The sequence below is a fragment of the Kwoniella botswanensis genome, chromosome 1, assembly GCF_036426115.1.
Source record: "Kwoniella botswanensis chromosome 1, complete sequence".
Classification (NCBI taxonomy): Eukaryota; Fungi; Basidiomycota; class Tremellomycetes; order Tremellales; family Cryptococcaceae; genus Kwoniella; species Kwoniella botswanensis.
Window position 1 is genome coordinate 11,999,665 of NC_088599.1, and position 19,476 is coordinate 12,019,140.

Consider the following 19,476-nt stretch of genomic DNA (forward strand, 5'->3'; position numbering starts at 1 on the left):
GGTCATCTCATCTCCCTGGTGTATGAGCAGTACAAGTACATACTCCTTTCGTAATCAACTGTATATATACCGACACTACGACAACAATCAACCTTCTTCGATTCTTTCTTCCCAACCACAATAACCAAACTCGCCATCAAGATGTTCACTAGAGCTATTCGATCCACTTCCAAATCCACCCTTTCCCTTCGTACTCGATCCCTAGGGGTTAGAGCATTCTCATCATCAGATCTCATACCTGAAGAACCCAGTGGACCGTCTGTCAAGACCGACAAAGTCCCCGGACCAAAAGGTATTGCCGCTGTGAGTTTCTGTGGCTGTCATGCTACTCACTGGTAGATATATAGCTGAGTATGAGTGACATAGAGTAAAGAGATTGATACTTTTCAAGATCCAAGAACTCATGTGATCGTACCAAACTATGAGAAATCAAGTGGTAAGTTTGTACATCATATTTCTCTATCGTACAACCCAGAAGGTGTAATCGGTTTATTGACTGTGAGTATGCGTGTGTGTTTCAGGAAATTACCTTGTGGACGCAGATGGGAATGTACTGTTAGATGTATTCGCTCAGATCTCATCTATCGCTTTGGGTTATAACGTTCCCGCGTTGTTGGAACTGGCGAAAACCGTGAGTCCGGGTAGTAACCCATCCTTTCTAGTTCATAATTATAATTCACCTTGTTACAGTCAAAGAAACCTTGTTTTGCACCTTACTCCAAAGAGTTAGCTCTACTTGATACATTCCGCGCCCCCCTCCTTTGAATTTCTCGTGTCATTGGGTCACGATCTAGAATGGGAAGCTAACACCTAGTGTTTGATTGTTATATCAGGATGAGTTCGCCAAAGCAGCTATGAACCGACCTGCACTGGGATCTTTCCCACCTGTTCAATGGGCAGAATGGCTCAAAACTGGTTTATTGACCGTCCAACCTAAAGGCTTAGATCAATTGATAACCACCCTTTGTGGTTCTAGCGCGAATGGTATGTTCTATCACACCCCTCATCCTTTGGGTAAACATGCTGATCGTATTCTATCTCGGAACGGTAGAAACCGCTTTCAAATGCTCTTTCATGGCTTATAGGCAGAGGGAAAGAGGGGGACCGGATGTACCATTCACAAAAGAGGAGATGGGTGAGTACAGATGTACTAACTACACTACAGAATTCGCACGATGCTCGTACTGATTATGAATAATATACTTGTAGACTCATGTATGTTGAACCATTCACCTGGTGCACCCCAGCTATCCGTACTTTCCTTCAAATCCGGTTTCCACGGTAGACTGTTTGGTAGTTTGAGTGCTACGAGGAGTAAAGCTATACACAAGGTGGGTGATCGTATCAAGGGGACAATATTTTGCTTGTATCCCGTTCAACTATGTGCTGATTTTGCATTGATGCTCATCGACAGGTCGACATACCTGCATTTGATTGGCCTGCTGCCCCATTCCCAGAACTGAAATACCCACTCAATGAGCATGTCAAGGAGAACGAAGCCGAGGAGAAGAGATGTTTGGAGGAATACGAGAAGATTTTGATTGAAAGGTAGGTTAGGTTTCTGTCTCATACATCACTTCATCACTACATTTGGTACTCATGCCTTAAATCTTGTATGTACATATAGCAAATCGACTCGACCCGTCGCAGCGGTCATCATCGAACCTATCCTATCAGAAGGTGGAGATCGACATGCCTCCAACAACTACTTCCGACAACTTCGACTCATCGCCAAGAAACATGGTGCATTCTTCATCGTTGACGAGGTCCAAACCGGTGTGGGAGCTACAGGTACTTTCTGGGCCCACGAGAAATGGGGTTTGAAGGAAGGGGAGGAACCTGATTTCGTGACGTTCAGTAAAAAGATGCAAGCTGCTGGAGTGTTCCATAAGAAGGAGACTAGACCTAATGCTCCGTATAGAAACTACAATACTTGGATGGTAAGTTGCTTCTTCCGCTATAGCCCAAGCATTTGTCCATGGAGAGACTGAAAGCTGATGACGACGATCTGGATTTGGATGTATAGGGTGATCCTGTCAGAGCATTACAGGCTAGAGAGATGATCCGACTTATCAAATCCCACGATCTAGTCGCTCACACCGCCACTGCAGGTCTGAATTTGGCAACATCCTTCAAATCGCTGTTTGGCTTGAGTGTAGCTCAAGGTAAAGTCATGAATTTCAGAGGTGAAGGTGAAGGAACGTATCTTGCATGGGATATGGCCTCTCCAGCTCAGAGAGATACATTCTTAGGCAAGATGAGGAACAACGGTGTCCAGATTGGTGGATGTGGTGATCAGACGGTTAGATTGAGACCTACTTTGACTTTTGGTGAGAAACATGCTGAGGTATTGGTTGGTACCGTTGAGAAGGTACTTAAGGAGCTATAGTGTTTTGGTGAATTAGGTCGTAGTGGTCGTTGTTGCATAAGTTCATACTATCGCTTTGGGGACATGTAGGACTGGATGTCGAGCATATACATATATGAGTATGGGTCACGAACACGAACACATGCATAGGTCTTACTTACATATACGTTTATAGGATGATATGAAGACAGATAAGAGATAAGATGACGTAACGATTTGGTATCCACCTAGCCTTTCTTGAGGAATGACTGATTACTCATCAAACCAAACATGAACATGGTATATATGGTATACGGTATGCATCGAGTTGCTGAACTTCCTAATCTTCCACCTACGCAGACACAGACCTATCCATCATCTTCCTGTAAGGACCCTAGGATCCGAAATATACCAAGACACCAAAGATGCCCTCCATTACCTCAGACTCAGACCTCGAGAAGCATTATCGTTCCTATATCGATGCCATAAACACTATCACCTCGCTCCCTTCCTCTGTCCTCAACCCCTACTTGGGAGAAAAGATCATCAACCATAATGATCGAGCACTGTCGTCAGAGCAATACCATCAGCTGATCATACCTAAATCTGTCTTCAAGGTTGAGGACGTAGTAACCAGTGTGGAGGATAGAAGGGTAGCATCGAGGTTGGAAATTGCTCTTGGAGATGGCACGGGCAGGGTGGTGAAGGAACATGTTTTTTATCTGTTCGATGAGAATTGGAGAATTGTAAGAGTCTGGAGTATGGTTGAAGGATTATAGATCAGTGGTCATTGGATGGTGTGGCTCTAATCTGATTGGGCTTGTTGTACCTATGAGAAGGATGAATTATATTGCGATACCTATAGGGTATTGTCTGGTTAGAAATCCACAAGGACGAAGCCATAACGATGAATACAATAATGCAATAGTACAACAGCTTGGATATAGATATACGGATATCTCCTAGAACGATTCCTTCTTAATCATCCCTCCATGCTACCTCACCCCTTGACCATCTCTCAGCCCAGATCGCACGCTTGTGATATGTTTTACGAGCAGCTTTGAACTCGTTGATGAAGTCTTCTATCGCTTTGCTTTGGTTCTGCGACAGAGCAAGTGTCTTGAATCAGCTTTGAAAGAACAATAGTACTGGAAATTCTGAAAGAGCAGAAGAAAGACCGATGACGCTGCCAATTGTCTTGTATGCGTACATACCATACGGGCAGAGTAGATAACACAGACCTACCCTATCTCCTCCAGACACAGGTGTACTCGTCCCCTCTGCACCAGGCAAAGGCGAATCGACTCTCGATCCAGGTAAACTAGCACCTGCTGATCTGCCTTCTATGAAAGCCGAAGCTATCTTTTCTGATAGTTCATCTTGGGCAGTAAGCGAATGGCGTAATCGTAAATGAAGGAACGAAGGTCTATTACGCTGTTGTACAGAATCATTCATTAATCATTAGTATTAATTCCCAAAAGTTTATTTGGATATCTATACCATGTTAGCAAGGAGACAGCGACCCACTTGATATAGATTCGCTTGAGCTTTTTCGATATCTGTCCATTTCCTCTTCAACCCCTCGGCGTAGGCGTACGATTGAGCAGTAGCGTCTCGAAGAGCTATCAACTCATCCCTCAATTCGATATTACGTTCTACAAAAAGCGCAATCAGCTATCTTTCCACGACAAGCTGAGACATAACATACTAGCAATCTCATCATTCTCCCTTCCCAGCTTCTCTACTTCCGCTGCTAATTCCTTGACTTCAGGTAAGGAGAATAAGAAAGCCTCTGTGAGTTCAGGAGACGATAGGAGATCTTTGAGGAAAGAAGGTGGGTATTGAGCTAGGGATGGGAACTGTTGTACGAGCGGGGTTGACATCGTTGGTGTGTGTTTGCTTGTAAACCTGTTGCTGAGTATACAAAGATGATTATGGGATGTTATATTGTTGATCTCGGATCGCTATATGACGGATGGAGAGGGCAGAGAGGGGGTGGGGGTTCATGCGGCGGTGATCACCGATCGACAGTGTGCAGTGTGCAGTGTGTGTGTGTGTGTGCCCCACGTCTCACCCATGTATCCGCACATCATCATCATTTCCAGGTGAGACTCAATTCATCACTCGGAGATACAGATAGACAATGATCATGACACCCCGACAAGTAGTATAGTAACATACATAGCTCTGACATTGATACACACAAGAATATAGATCCTCCAAATATCATCACAGAAAAGAGCGCATTCGTAGCCAGCTCATCGATCAACTCTTCCTTGACGTCATTCATCATTCATCATTTATCGATCCGTTGAACCGCTCAACATGGTCACTTTGGCATCTGGCTCATCGAGGAAAGATGAGCTGCTGAATGAGAATTTCGTGAATGAGGAGTAAGTCTGCTATGATCCTTCCCAAAAACCAACTCTGTAGCTGATCCATCAATCGGGGCAATTTAGACACTTAAGAGCATTCGCCTCTGCTCTTACGATCAACGATACCTTCACCAACGAGGGAGAGGCTTCCCCCCTCTCACCCAGATCACCTCCTGTACCGCTCGACTCGCCAGGTATAGGTTCCTCGTCATCATCGAGATTGCAGCCTAACACATGGAAGTATGGTCCGGATAATGGGTCGTTACAAAGTGGAGGAGGGGCTGAGAGGGTAGAGAAACTGACAGCGACTTCTGATTTTGCTGTAAGTAGAGCTTTATGCCATTTGCAGTGAATCATAGCCTGATGAACATTGCTGCCAGCCTATACATCAACGTGTCTCGAAGTGAGTATCATCATGATCGGAAAGAAGAGGGGCTAGATGCTTAATGAGCGAGTTATAGGAGACGTGCACGTACCTCGAATCAAGGATTGACATACCACCTGATACGATGGCCGCTTTTGGTATGTGATCAATACTTATCCATCATTGTTTCCAGTAGGAAGAGTGTGACATCTGAATTGTGTTTGATCGTTTTGCGATATAGGGCTTCTTCTTCACCATCATCTACTTTGAATTCTTAACTTACGTGATTACTCGACAAGTGGTAAATGTATTCGAATGGTTGGTAGCATGGCGAGGACCGAAAGTGAAGCTCAGGAGAGATCTGAGGAACGCAAAGACATATGAAGAATGGATCGATGCAGCTAAGAAGTTGGATGATAACTTGGGGTTTGATGAGTGGAAAGAGACTGAGGAAGACTCGTATTTCGATTATACACTGGTAAGTCATCGGCTGCATGAAGATTCCCTTTCAGGTAGGAAAGATAGCTGATATAGTACAATGTCTGCAGGTGAAAAGAGTGAAACGAACTTTGACGAAATTGAGAGCTTCAAAGGATGCAAGGGGTTTGATGGATGCTTTGGCGGTTTGTGTGAGAAGTAATTTTGCAGGAACAGAGAGTGTCAAGATGTACAGTGAGGTAAGCTGAAAAATTGTCCTTCCTCTTGGACTGATAGCTAACGATATTCAATTGGATCTAGACCTTTTTCGGTACCAAGCATTTGATCGAAGAACACGTCAACGAAGTCGCAGCATGTCTTGATTTCGTTCGTACTGCTACCGACGTATCCTTAGAAGAGAAAAGAGCCTTCTTCAGAGCTATCAATAAACATTACGGAGCCAGTGCTTTATGTCTGTCTGGAGGAGCTTCTTTCGGATATTATCAGTATGTCACGTCAAATATTCAAATATGGTGATGGCAGCTAACGGAAAATTGATTATAGCTTCGGTGTGGTGAAAGCCTTCCTTGATGCCGATCTCTTGCCTAGAGTAATCACAGGTACCTCCGCCGGAGGTCTTATTGCATCACTTTTATGTACGAGAACAGATGATGAGCTGAAGGAACTGCTCATCCCCGAATTGGCGGATAAGATCACCGCTTGTGAAGATCCATTCCGGGTATGGTTCAAGAGGCTGAGGCAGACTGGCGCGAGATTTGATACCGTGACTTGGGCGAGAAAGGTATGTCTACTCAATTACTGTGTATACTCGGTATTGGTGATTGATCAATCTGGTGTAGTCAATGTGGTTTACCCGTGGGAGTATGACATTCAAAGAGGCTTATGAAAGGACAGGAAGAGCATTGAATATCTCTGTAGTACCCTCCGACAGACATTCGTGAGTCTTTTTCTCCGGCGTATGATTTATTTTTTGTCACTGATGGAAGTGCCAGTCCGACAATCCTGCTCAATCATCTCACAGCGCCAAACTGTCTCATCTGGTCAGCTAATCTAGCAAGTGCTGCTGTGCCGGGTATTCTGAACCCTGTGAGCTATGATCGAGTCCCTCCTGCCGCCCGGGTAAGCTGACAAATCTTCAGGTCGTGCTTATGGCTAAAGACCGCAATGGTAATGTCAAACCTCACAACCTAGGTGGCTCAAGATTCAAGGACGGTAGTTTGAGGTCAGTTGGCCAGTGCTGGGATGTGATCACACACAGAAGCTGATCCTTTTGTGTAGGGAGGATATACCTCTTGGATCGTTACACACGCAATTCAACTGTAACTTCTCCATCGTATCGCAGACAAATCCGCATATCCACTTGTTTTTCTTCGCTCCTAGAGGTTCTGTGGGCAGACCAGTGGCACATAGGAAAGGGAAAGGATGGAGAGGTGGATTTATCTTGTCTGCGTTGGAATCATACATCAAATTAGACCTTTCCAAGCATTTCAAGGTGAGTATGATACGACTTTCTCAGCGAGTCACAGGCTGATATCACCGATTATAGGTGATACGTGATCTAGATCTTATGCCGCAGATCCTGCAGAGCGACTGGAGTGGTGTTTTCCTCCAGAGATTTTCAGGAGATCTTACCCTTACACCGAGGACGACCATAAGAGTGCGTGTCACTCATCGTTTCCTCGTCTTGTTAAGCAATACATACTGACTGTTAGTATCAGGACTGGTTCCGTATATTGTCTGATCCGGATCGAAACGAAATGGACCACATGCTCAAAGTCGGTCAGAGAGTCACTTGGCCAGCTTTGAGAATGGTCAAGAACAGAATGACCATCGAAGTGAGTTTTGATATTCTCGTTCTCGTTGTGGGTCAGAATCACTGGCTGACATCAGTGACTATTGTAGCGCGCAATTTTGAGGGGACGAACGGAAGTCCGTTCGGCGATTCATCGAGATCGAACTTCGAACGATATCACTTCTCCACCTAAGGATTCCGGTGGATTGAGAATACCGGATATCATCCCACTTGAATCTGATGTGGATGCGGGTTTCGCCAGTCGAACACGTCGTGCGAGAGGTGCGAAGGGAATTGGTGGATTGGGAATTACCACTACACTTGAACCTCAATCTGTTGGCACCAGTGGTAATGGTGGATTAGGATTATCCCAAACTACTAGGAGAAGGAAGAACACGCCGAGAAGAAGAAGAGCTAGTGAAGTATTTGCAATAGATTCAGATGAAGTAGAAGATCAACTGTTATCGCCATCTGCAAACCGGTCTAGAGGTATTACCCCTGAAATCAGCACGAACACGGCGAAAAGAGGATATTCGATAAATTTAGGAGATACCCTCCGACATGTCAGAGCACCATCATTGTCTGCTTTGAGTTCACCTTTTAGATCCATCAGACAATCTTCAATATCGCCATCATCTGAAGACCCCCCTCTTGTCCCAAGAAACTCGGGAGATCCGCCCAAGGTGAAATCGCAATTATCGATCACAAGATGGTTTGGAGGTGCGTCGGACTCCTCGTCGGAGAATGATGAAGATGATGATGATGGGTATAATTGGAGGAATGACCAGCAGGCTAGATCAGCTTCGGATGATGATGAAGAGGAAGAAGATATTGAGGGACAAGACGGGGAAACAGGGGTGGAACCTATCCCAGGTGGTGAGAGGGTTACACAAGAACAGATTGACGCCTCTGCTGCGGATGGCGCTAGTGTATCATCTCGGACGAGGAATGGAAATGGAGATGAACAGGGTTCGTCTTCGGAGGAATTGAGAATAGGGTTGGGATTGGGCAATACACCACCTCAACAAGATGCTATGACGCATTAAAGGGACAAACAAGTGGACAAGAGCAGGGCTAAAAATTGTCGATCAACTGCGTTTTGGAGGATAGACATCGTAGGTTACACTGGATGCTTATGCAGCACTAAGAGGATGCATAGTGAAACAAAGTATAGTTTAGGATGGGAAGGGAAGAAAGTCATAGAAAATGAATGAAACATAAACATAAACATCATTATTTTATTGTATGTATACTAGAGTATCAGGCTAAGTTGTAGATAGATGTATGTATCGGGTTGGCACTTAACGCATGAAATATTCTTCTTGCTTGGTTACAATCCATAACTTTACTTCGATATGGGGATTTATCTATTTACATATCCGAGTACACTGTACAACAAAAGGAAGTTATAGTGCAACACATGAAGCTGTCTATCCCAGACCGACAAACGAAATGACTCAATCTGCAGTACTCGTAATCCCTACATCTTTCGATAGCACTAAATCAAAATAAATTATGAGAACATATATTATTTATTGTGTTACATTACTTTTCAACCAATTTTCATAATAACCCAAATTTGCTTTACCCAATTCTTCCAATTTGGTTATATCTACTGTTGTGATAGCAGATTCATCTTTATATATCAATAGATTATCATTCGTGTTCGTGGTTGGTAACCAATTTGAAGAGTTCAATCCTAACCCCAGACTATTTACGTTTGTGTTTATGTTTGTATTTGTGTTGTTCGTATATTGATCGGAGATGTTCACATTATTGGATTCGCTATCATGCTGATGATCGAATTCACCTTGAAACAATTTAGATACTTTAATATACAACTGCAAATCTTTTTCTTCACCTATTGTGTTCGACTCGAGTTCTTCTGAAGAGTGATATTGAGTATACCATTCGTAATCCTTGATGCGTTTGTCTAAATCTGGTGGATTGAGTAAAGAAGCGACCATTGTCTCCAATGGGTGAGGAGGGTGGTTGTGGGTATGAGCTTGTGTGTGGTGATCATGTTTGGGTTGATCGTCTGATTGAGGAATGTTCGAAGACTGCTGAGTGGACAGGGAGGTAGAGCCTGGAACGGGTACTGGTACAGCCCATCGCCGAGCTACACGGTGCGTTCTGAAGGGATATAAGGGGATGCGATCAGGTTGTTTGTTTATTGTGTGTATCCAAGGAAGCGAACGTACGATGAATAATGGGTTGTTGGAGATCCCAATTCTGCAGATACTCGAGACTCGAATGGACTAGCAAGCATTTCATTCTTGGGTTTACTGAGTAGGCGGGGCCATTTTGTTAGCTAAAAATATCGCAAAGGTGCGCATAAATCTCATTCTGCTTGACTCACGCATGAAATCTGGTGGTCGAATTCATCGTGCTAGAACAAGGTATGCGATTCAGCATCTATGTTCCGTTCGATCTCTTTTGGTGTTTTGCTCTGATCAATCACTCACAAGGCGTACAATCTTCCGAATTGACTTAGGATATGAGGCTTGTAATACTCCTTGTATACCTGATTGATGGGAGCCAGCTCATCAGATTTGGGTTCTTCTAAGTGTGAGGGGGTGAACCATTGTTTGTAGTTCGGTCGAGCCAAGTCATACGTTGGCGGTGAAGGTTGGACACCGAGCTGGGAAGGGTGTCATTGAGGATTAGCTCTTCAAAGCACCTCACCCAGTCTGTTCAGGTCAAACTTACGAATAAGTTGATCGCCGACTGCTTATCCGCATCTATGGTATCGGCATGTATCAGCATAGCCAGTTTGTGAGAATCGGAGTCGGGACTTACCAAGCATAGAATTGTTGTAAAACCGTCTGATGTTTTCTGTTCACTCAACTCAGCTACCGAATCTGGCGAAGGCTATATCGTCCGAATGAAAGCTGCTTACCTAACAGATCCCTCGAATGACTACTCCACTGAGCGGCTTTCGTCCTCCTATACGTATCCACCCTATTGACCAGAGCACTTCCAGTATACTGCCATGCGAGAGCTGTTTCGGCTCACTTGTCAGCTGGATCCACTTATTGTTGTATTCAGCTGTACTTACTATCTCCGTGATCATGATACATCTCCGTTAGGACGTCGACAGCATCACATGAAAATGGTAGATGCGGTGTGCCTATCAGTCCCAATGCATATAGCTGATGACCAAATGCTCGTTTGGCAATCGCGAATTGCGCTGCATTCGTCCGATCTAAGCAATCTACACAGTTCACTCGAAGGATACCATGTTGTAACAAGGGTTTATCACGATGGGGACCAGTCCTATTGAAGGTCAAGATCAGTAGAAAGTTCTCTTCAGTCGGATTCGACAGCTGGAGACCGAAGAGCGACTTACCCTACCTCGTTCCTTGCTGGACCACCATGGAAGAAATTCGTAGCTTGTAGAGCTTCCTCGCATATATCCTCCAAGACTCCCATGACATCTTGATGACCACTAGCATTCGAGAATCAGATATTAGCTATCATGGAAGCATATTGGCACGTGATGAAGCGAACCTTTTAGCAGCCTGAGCCATATCCCAAGCTATATATGTCATCTTCTTCCCCTCAGGCAAGAACTGGTTGAGATATTCTACACATTGACCATATTCTGCTAATAGCTTGATTTCCCTCGGTACAGTCTCTCGAGATTTTATCAAATTCAAGATGAAGATCGGTGCACCGTATCGACCAAGGAGATCATCGAAGTGTTTAGCAGCAGGTGTGTAAAAGGGGTCTTTGATCGTGACTGGGAAAGCACAAAATCATCAGTCTGCATGCATGTATCAACTTTGGGGATCAACAGTTTTAACTTACTTTCTATAGGTGGCCTAGGTGTCATCTGATTACTTTCCTGATGCCACATAACAGGTATACTACCCCTATACTGTAGGAAACTTGTGTATGCTCCATATCCAGCTCCATAATCAGATAATGGGTGCACATCATCAGATTTGTTGCGAGTACCGAAGGGAGTTGCCAATGGTTCCGATACTCTGTTACAGGTCATGATCAGCTGATTCACTCATGGGTCAATGGCAGCTTACTCACATCTGTTCGGTCTCAACTTCATTTGCTACATGACCCTGCTGTATCGTCAGCTACCATATGCAGCGAGACATTGGATAGCTTACATGTTCGTTCGCACCTCTAGTCAAGAATCTCGCTCCGGCATAATGTCTTGACCTTCTTGCTATCAATGTCAGGTAGACAGTCCTTGTGAAGACGTTGATCTCTGTATGAATATACCATGTAAGCTGGCTTGTATCTAATCACACCGATGAATACAGCTTACTGGCTTGATCCAAAAATCCGTATATGAGTGGCAATACCCATTTACTTCTCCCTTTCGGGTCTTCCAGATCGAAAGCAGGGGAAAGGAGATAATGGTTCCACATGAATCTGGTATTCCAGCGGCGGTTCGAGGGAGATACAGTCAAGTTGGTCTGAAGCGAATTGGTAATGTCGTAAGAGTATCTATCAAACAAAATGGTCAACTTTCCTGTGGTAGTCAGATGGGAGTAAAGGGACGTACGAAAAATAGAAATTCTTGGTCAAATCGACATGTTGAAAAGTGTGTAGCATCCTATGACAAAATCAGCTAAGAGCCGCTTCGCACTACAATGGTTGTGGGAACTCACTTGGTCTCTTGGGCTGTACGTTCCGATTTGCTGGCTATTGTGATAAGCTTCATTCACTTGTCAGTTGTTGCGCTGTCAAAGGTGTGGGCGATGGTTAACTAACCGTTGTTTCGTCGCAATGGTAAACTAGAACAAGGACGACTGTCAGCCGCGAGAAGTACTTGAAGTTCGATAGCTCACTGTAATGTCCTCCCAGCAGTCCCACCACAGATCTCTTGGTGATTAGGATAAGATACCATCCGGCGGTGAATTTGACGAAACCGACAATACCACTGCCATATCATCATCATCAATGACCTTTGAATAGCTGTCGCGGTGGAAGGTGACTCACTGGAATTCCAGTACTTTCTCGAGTCCTCCTTGACTCTTGTTACCATCTTGGACCATCCTCAATAGTAAGTCCAACTCAGCACTATCATACACCGTCGCATCTTCCACTACATTCAATACAGTAGGGTCCGTCCGATCGATTTTGAGTACTCGGTGTGTATCAGCTGTCGAGGCGGTTATGTAGAATCGACTGGGAGAGCCAGTATCAGCTATGGGATCAAGGATATGGTGGATCACTTAGCTGACAGACCTTTTGGTCTCGAAAAGAGTGAATTTGGATAATGAGTTGAGGGCATGGGGATCGTCGTTCTCGTCTAGGTCGGCTTGAATGGGATCGTGCGGCGGCGGTGGGGGTACATCGGTTGACATCTTGGTGATCCGCTTCTGTTGAGCTCACTTCACGACAAAGCGGTCAGCAAATTCCTTCGGGAAGTGATGGGGTCGGCTTCATAGGTGAAGGTGATAATCTGGTATCTGATGGTCATATGATCGTAACTAGGATGAATATGAATCAACAAAGGGGGCAGGGGTGGACGTGCAGGTGGAGGAAGTCAACACGAACGACGGAATCAAATTCCTACCACCATCACCCGTGAGTGTAGGTCACTGCATCAAATGGAATCTCTCTCTCCTCTCTTCATCATGTTGAGACTTCGACGAATACCCGCACTTGATGAAGTCAGCCTGGTAGGACAATCTGTATCGTAGTAGCTGGGTTGAATCACTCACGACATATCACGATGACTCAGACGATACCATTCTCCCTTCCTTTCCTGCGCTCCCACTCGATATTCATCCCCCCTTCCTCCTCTTCGACCTCCACATCGCAAGATGGCGATTGGGAACTGGTCGACAAACCTACAGATGATCTTGTAGGGCAGAAGTATGGGAGGATGGTGATGCGAGATAAGGATCTGCTGGTAGCCATGGGAAAAGAGATAAGGTTGATGTCTCTAGCTGGAGGTGGGGAAGGCGGTTGGGAGGTCAAGGATGGTGAAGTTGGAAGTTACAAGGTACGTTGACAATGTCAGACTATATGACAACACGAGCTGACAGTATATCATATGGCTAGACATTGAAGTCGCAAAATCTGAACTTCACCATACATCATCTTATCCCCAATCCCAATGGGAGGCTATTAGCTGTAGTGGGACATCATCAAGTCGTGGTTCTTGTATTACCCAAGAACAGCTATTCTAGCTCTTCTTCAGTAGAGGTCGATTGCCGGTAAGCTGAGTCTTCGGCGACTGCTGTCTTGATGAAAGCTCACTCTGCTCATCTAATAGAGCCATACCGGTTGACGAATTTCAGTTCTCTCATTCATCAAACGATGTTATAACCAAAGTAGCTTGGCATTCATGGGGCGAAGGTGGAAATTCCTTATGGGTTTTGACAGCTGATGCTAAACTTCGGTGAGTGATTCTTTCTCATGACACGATATACATACTCATATCGCATACGTGTATATAGGGAATACGATATAAATCAACCTCACGACGCAGTCCAAACATTCAACTTCCTTCCATCAACTTCAGCATCATCCTCATCCAAATTTACCGCTATCGACCCTTTATCCCGCTACGCCACATCTTTCGCCTTTTCCATCGGCTCCAACGACTTCTCGCCATTGATGGTTTATGTGTTGCTTGCGAATGGAGATATATACAGCATGGGTCCAATTCTCCCCTTACATACTGAAATGCCTATACGGTATTTACAAGGATTGAAAGCGTACTCCGAAACGAAATTAGCCAAGATTCAAAATGAGGCGAGAGATGTGTTTGGAGCTGGTCAAGCAGGCTTGGGAAGAGCGACTTTTCAAGCTCAATGGGTAGAATCGTTAGTGAAACAAGTGAAAATTGCCGAACAGCAGAGAAAAGATGAATCAAGCTATGAATCTCCAACAACGAGACGAACAAGTCTACTAAGTCGTTCAACCAGTGTACGATCTAATGACACTCCGACTAAAAGCAGACCTGCCGAAGGGACCGTCAGAGTTCATCCGCCTCATTTAACTGAATCAGGTGGTCCAGCCCCAGGAGCGCACAGAGCTTTATTGAGACAGGGTCCATTGGTCTATTCACCTGCACCGCAGGACATAGGGAATGGAGATGAAGATGATGAACAATCTGCAACAGACCTGTACATCAGCCAAATACAGTCATCGGGAGAAGATGAAGAAGAAGGTGGAAGTGATGAAACGATCATTGCCATTGCTTGGTCTGGAGGGAGAGTGGATATAGGTTTAGAAGTTGAAAAACCCGAACCACGATGGTTTAGCTCAAGGGTAAGCTGGTTTCCCGATATCTGCTCATGATGATAGTAGCTGATACTTCAATGATAGGATCCATCCACATCGACACCTGTATTACCTGTGATCGAATCTATCCTGCTACCATTCCCTCAATCAGACATCGATAGTCTCGATAGCAATGCGCCGACTTTCATTCCTGATCCGCTGTACTGCGATGTGGTCTATGTCCAGCATAGTTTTGGTGTGGATTCAATCAATATCAGACCATGGCTAGAAGCATTGAGGAGGGATGACTCAGATGAGGAATTACCGGGAAGTAAGGTGGCCAGGCATGTTGAGACAGCAGGGTGAGTCATCTAACATGAGACAACAGATTGTCATGGCGTCGACTTCAGCTGATGAGTATACCATTTTAGATCCCCTGTGAAACCGATAATTGGAATGATCAGTTTCTGCAACATCACCCTGGGATACGGCTTGCTGGCATTAGCTTCCTCAGGTCAAGCAGCCTTCGTCGAACTAGACTTGCGCGTGACGGATTCATCAAGTATCATACCTCCACCTACAGATCATTCTGAGAAACAACAACAATCGGATGGACCAGACTCACAATCCTTGTTATTGGTTAAACCATTGGATTTCGATAAATTGATAAATTCCATACGTACCTCCAACACACCATATAATCCATCTCAACTCCTTAGACAGAGGATACCAGATTCCTCCAAACCTACTACGAACATTACACCAGACCATCTCAAGGTATTAGGTGAGATTTCAACGCAGGTCAGACAACGTACTCAATCGATCAGAAGTGGATCGCAAAACATCGAAAACCGCTTAGATCTGCAGGTAAAGGAATTGCAAAGACAAATCAAGCTTCTCAAAGACTCTCAGGCGAAGATATCGAGTCTGAAGAAAAACACGTCGATATCTCGAGCGGAAGAATTGTTGGCGAAGCAGGAACAGTTGGGTAACAAGTTGGATGGACTGGTCGGAAGGTTGACAGAGGAGTTCAAACCTGAATTAGGAGAACAGGAGAAGAAGTGGTTTGAGGAATTAGAAAGGTTGAAGGTTAGAGTCAGAGGAGGCGGTGGTGTGGTCAGCAAAGGGAAATCACTGAATACGAAGGCTCAAATCGTAAGTCTTATTACCCGAATTGTAGTTCACACGTGATCACGAACGCGCTGATTGGCATTTTTGTCCTTTAATCAGCTGAAAGAACAATTATCAGCTATCAAGCCTTTGCTGGCTGAATTGCAAATACATCAGAAAGAAGACCCACTGTCGCAGCAGCAGCACATTCAGCATTACGGTAGTAAGCAGCTTAAACCTCTAGAAGCTGCTTTAAGCGCGAGGTGAGTGTGATCAACTTGACTTCGAATTCGCACAACTTATAAGTCGCTGATTGTGTTTATAACGTAGATCTGAAGAGCTTAGACGATTGATTAGGAGGATGGAAATGTTGGATACGAGGGTTGAATCGTACAACGGAGCGGAAGACGACTGAACGTAGCATGTAGACGACCCAACTGTTTCAACATAATCAGGTCTGTATGCATGATTGTGCTACTTCATGCATGTATTGACTTGAAATCATAAAATCGATCGATTCTGTGTTTGTCGAATCATTTGTTAGGCGTAACATCATTTTGTGGCGCTACTGTAGGATCCTTGTTCATCTTGAAAGGTGGCACTCCTTTGACCTTGCATTCGTATTGGAAGATGAAAGAGGCGAAATGAAATGCCTTTGAATATTTGAGCCATTCTCTTTTTGCTTTTTGCTTGTTCGTTGTGCGGAAAGCCACACCCACGAAATCACCGCGACCATTTCAATCCGCAAAAGTATGTCTTTCCGTGAAAATAACATCCAGGTCGCTAATCCGGTGTGGACTACCTAAAATGTGTTACCTATAGTCCCAAGGCGAGAGGGGCTAGGAGGTTGGAGGTTCAAGACCCCCTCTCGACCCCACTGCATAGGTTTGGCCAGCCAAAGCAGGCGTGATCACGTGAGCATGAGCATGAGCATGAGTCCCTGGTCTGAGCATGGGCACATCAAGATTACCTCGGGTAACGGGTCGGGGGGCAGTAGTGGTATCCTCAACGCGAAATCAAGAACTACCACCCAAGCACCTGCGGGAGGATGGGAGGCCCCCGACATTCGACAAAAATATTTTTTGTCTCCTTCTACTCCGTTCAACGTATCAAATAATTCTCTACTGTATATTGTTGTAGAACAACATCATGAATAAGTATCATGTCCGCCATATATTCTATGCAGAATAAAGTCTTCTGCGGACACAAATCATGCTATACCATTGATATCCGCAAAAGTTCATTCTCTTTCAAAAGACGCATGCTCATATATCATCTGCGATCTGATCTGACGAGTAAGCTCCCCTTGAGAGTTACAGCGCTGATAGATCGATCATCTCATGAATCCAGCGAGACAGTACTTCTAAGCTACCCTGATGAGGCGATGAAGTCACGTGATACATCGCACCGACGCGTGCCTGGCGGTGACCCGACCGTCGGGATGAGGAATGTTGTGACTTTTGAGGATGTTTGATGCTGAGTTGATGTCTGCTCGTACTTTGATCCTCATATTGCTCACCGTAATCATGAATCTCAAGCAGTGATCTGAAGTATCTCCCGGATTCCTCTGAGCGATCGTACTTGATCGGCCAACATGACTCTCCATCTTCCGCGCATACCCCTCTCACCGGTCTTATCCAAACTTCCACCTCTCCATCTCAAGAGTCCAACGGATTACAACCTTGCTTTCGGTACTTTGGGACTTATCATCCTCGTGCTCACAGCACCTCATACAGGAGGATGGAGACTTCTCAGGCTAGGAGTCATCGCCCCGCTGTGCATAGGTGTATTTGGGTATCTGATATCGTGTACGGAGGATGAACATGATTTTAATCAGTGGGGAGTCGCTACCTTGATGGGTGAGTTTGGGTGCGAGTTACCTATCTACACGATCAAAAAAGGATTACAAAGATTTGATACGTCCGATGACTCTCATTCATTGGAACCGTGTACTGATGACATATCCAACTGAAATCATGTGTAGGTTCCTTCATCATGCGTATACTGGAATTTTTCATATTCTTTCCACCTGAAGAAAATTGTCACAGACTTGTACCTCGCTCACAAGTTTATCCTTCACCTTCTTCGAATGGTCACCTGCACGCCACAAAAACAGACTCTTCGACCCATCAACCGAAGAAGACTGACGACGAGGTCCTTATCCCTGAACCTATACCACCGCCATTCACACTCGCCAAATTTTACTGGTCCTCCTCACTCTGGTTCTCATACAGGGGTATAGGCTGGAATACCACTTGCCCCCTTTCCCCTTCTTCTCGACAGCACCCATATCTCCGCCAATCAAGTAGAAAACACTTCGTATTCGTACAAATGCGTAAATGGATAATTTCATACCTCGTTGATGATCTTTTTAGGTCTATACGTAATATCTATTCAGCCCGATTCTTCTCTGGTTTACCCGATGCTGTACCCTACACCCACTTGAGCCAACTTGAAAGAGGCCTGAATTCGACTGCGGTGGTGGTTAGGATATACTTTAGCTTGGTGAACAGTCATATAGCGATGAGTATAATTTGTGTGATTATTGGAGGGATATTAGGATGGGAGACGGAGATGTTCGCTCCGTGGGGGTGGCCTCCGCTGTTTGGAGATTTGGGGGAGTTGTGGAAATATCCTGGTTTATCTACGCTATGGTCTAGAGTGAGTGATGGATCTCCTTACCCACTGATCACAGATCATGAATCGTTTGTTCTCTTTTGCCCTCAAATTCAGTCGGAGTGGTTGTCGAAGTTGACGTCGACTAATCTTTCGTACATACATAGACCTGGCAAGGATATAATCGAAGATGGCTATACGTATTAGGATGGATAGGTATCGGTGAAAATATTCTAGGGTTAACACATACCGGTATATCATCTCATCCCACTATCCCTTCTATTCCAAGATCACAACTGTCATCCAACGGAAAAGGAGCTTCAAGTCCGTCAAATCCTTCTGGTCAGATAACACCTTCACATCCTTTACCTACTTCACCTCTACCCCCCATCGACCCACACTCAAACTCACCGCGATCGATTCGACGAAAGATGTCAACGAGATTGATGGTTCAAAACCTTATCAAATCATTCATAACCTTCCTCTTGTCGGGTTTAAGCCACGATGTAGGATCGTTAGCTCTAATCCTTAAAAATCATCGTCATCAAGAGATATATTTAAGTGATGTATTGAGATTGACGCCGTTTTTCGTTGTTCAGCCATTCGCCCTAGCTTTCGAAGCGCTCATCAAAACTTATTGGCGAACTTGGAAAGCCAACCATCATCCTACTTGGAGCAAACATCGGGAAGGTAGGGGTGGGGAAAGAGGAAATGAACCCGAATGGCTGATTCTGACTGAGAGGTTAGCAGGGTTTATATGGACCTGGACATGGTTAGGCTATACCGCGAGGTTCTTCGTAGAAGGGACAGCTCAGCTAGGAGCATATAGGAGAGATGGGGGGAGAGAATTGTTTTGGAGTTTTTGGGGTGGGGTCCTTTGGGGTAAATGGTATATCTAAGCGGATCGACTTACCCTTGTCGTCGGTCATCATATATATTTTGGTATGAATATTATTCACATGTGTTGATAGATAAATTAGATTAGATAGATGACGTGGGCTATCCGTAGTCAGTGGCATAAGATACATCATTACATTTAAACAATCTATGATATATACAGAATGTACACTTTTTCCCTCCACGAAGCTATACTCAAGCAATCTTTCAAAGTACCTAGACATAAATTCGTTCTTCGTGCCAATGTTTTAATCCTTTATAGTATTTTCACCTCTAGTGTCCAGCATTACTCTACAGTTGATGTTCTAAGCCATAACCATAGGCTGTAGTAAGA

The 19,476-nt window shown here is 44.7% G+C and overlaps 7 protein-coding genes across 7 annotated transcripts; 5 read left to right on the forward strand and 2 right to left on the reverse strand.

Annotated features, from left to right (window-relative positions):
• Positions 1 to 141: 141 nt before the first annotated feature.
• L199_004527 (4-aminobutyrate aminotransferase) lies at positions 142 to 2,389 on the forward strand (the record flags this gene model as incomplete). The annotated part of the gene is made up of 9 exons (XM_064890254.1): positions 142 to 303; positions 367 to 436; positions 522 to 631; positions 834 to 984; positions 1,052 to 1,135; positions 1,210 to 1,331; positions 1,415 to 1,548; positions 1,628 to 1,940; positions 2,027 to 2,389. The coding sequence occupies 9 exons, from the start codon at positions 142 to 144 to the stop codon at positions 2,387 to 2,389; spliced, it is 1,509 nt and encodes a 502-aa protein (XP_064746326.1).
• A 383-nt stretch (positions 2,390 to 2,772) lies between these two features.
• Positions 2,773 to 3,126, forward strand: L199_004528 (uncharacterized protein; the record flags this gene model as incomplete). Its single annotated transcript, XM_064890255.1, has 1 exon — positions 2,773 to 3,126. One exon carries the CDS (start codon positions 2,773 to 2,775, stop codon positions 3,124 to 3,126), a length of 354 nt encoding a protein of 117 aa, XP_064746327.1.
• Positions 3,127 to 3,325: 199 nt separating this feature from the next.
• L199_004529 (uncharacterized protein) lies at positions 3,326 to 4,230 on the reverse strand (the record flags this gene model as incomplete). Its single annotated transcript, XM_064890256.1, has 4 exons — positions 3,326 to 3,448; positions 3,593 to 3,781; positions 3,875 to 4,002; positions 4,056 to 4,230. The coding sequence occupies 4 exons, from the start codon at positions 4,228 to 4,230 to the stop codon at positions 3,326 to 3,328; spliced, it is 615 nt and encodes a 204-aa protein (XP_064746328.1).
• Positions 4,231 to 4,672: 442 nt separating this feature from the next.
• On the forward strand, positions 4,673 to 8,362 carry L199_004530 (uncharacterized protein; the record flags this gene model as incomplete). Its single annotated transcript, XM_064890257.1, has 15 exons — positions 4,673 to 4,740; positions 4,807 to 5,044; positions 5,103 to 5,125; positions 5,184 to 5,244; positions 5,328 to 5,564; positions 5,635 to 5,763; positions 5,825 to 6,009; positions 6,068 to 6,305; positions 6,364 to 6,461; positions 6,517 to 6,610; positions 6,664 to 6,746; positions 6,803 to 7,016; positions 7,071 to 7,181; positions 7,243 to 7,359; positions 7,427 to 8,362. 15 exons carry the CDS (start codon positions 4,673 to 4,675, stop codon positions 8,360 to 8,362), a joined length of 2,832 nt encoding a protein of 943 aa, XP_064746329.1.
• Positions 8,363 to 8,848: 486 nt separating this feature from the next.
• L199_004531 (uncharacterized protein) lies at positions 8,849 to 12,649 on the reverse strand (the record flags this gene model as incomplete). The annotated part of the gene is made up of 20 exons (XM_064890258.1): positions 8,849 to 9,449; positions 9,518 to 9,601; positions 9,676 to 9,705; positions 9,782 to 9,957; positions 10,026 to 10,057; positions 10,116 to 10,151; positions 10,216 to 10,317; positions 10,375 to 10,592; positions 10,666 to 10,764; positions 10,827 to 11,058; positions 11,127 to 11,305; positions 11,361 to 11,395; positions 11,444 to 11,544; positions 11,605 to 11,786; positions 11,845 to 11,895; positions 11,951 to 11,997; positions 12,054 to 12,076; positions 12,131 to 12,222; positions 12,282 to 12,470; positions 12,531 to 12,649. The coding sequence occupies 20 exons, from the start codon at positions 12,647 to 12,649 to the stop codon at positions 8,849 to 8,851; spliced, it is 2,628 nt and encodes an 875-aa protein (XP_064746330.1).
• Positions 12,650 to 13,020: 371 nt separating this feature from the next.
• L199_004532 (uncharacterized protein) lies at positions 13,021 to 16,044 on the forward strand (the record flags this gene model as incomplete). Its single annotated transcript, XM_064890259.1, has 8 exons — positions 13,021 to 13,293; positions 13,353 to 13,507; positions 13,567 to 13,692; positions 13,751 to 14,567; positions 14,625 to 14,881; positions 14,951 to 15,674; positions 15,750 to 15,892; positions 15,960 to 16,044. The coding sequence occupies 8 exons, from the start codon at positions 13,021 to 13,023 to the stop codon at positions 16,042 to 16,044; spliced, it is 2,580 nt and encodes an 859-aa protein (XP_064746331.1).
• A 1,179-nt stretch (positions 16,045 to 17,223) lies between these two features.
• Positions 17,224 to 19,144, forward strand: L199_004533 (uncharacterized protein; the record flags this gene model as incomplete). Its single annotated transcript, XM_064890260.1, has 3 exons — positions 17,224 to 17,488; positions 17,614 to 18,290; positions 18,413 to 19,144. 3 exons carry the CDS (start codon positions 17,224 to 17,226, stop codon positions 19,142 to 19,144), a joined length of 1,674 nt encoding a protein of 557 aa, XP_064746332.1.
• Positions 19,145 to 19,476: the final 332 nt, after the last annotated feature.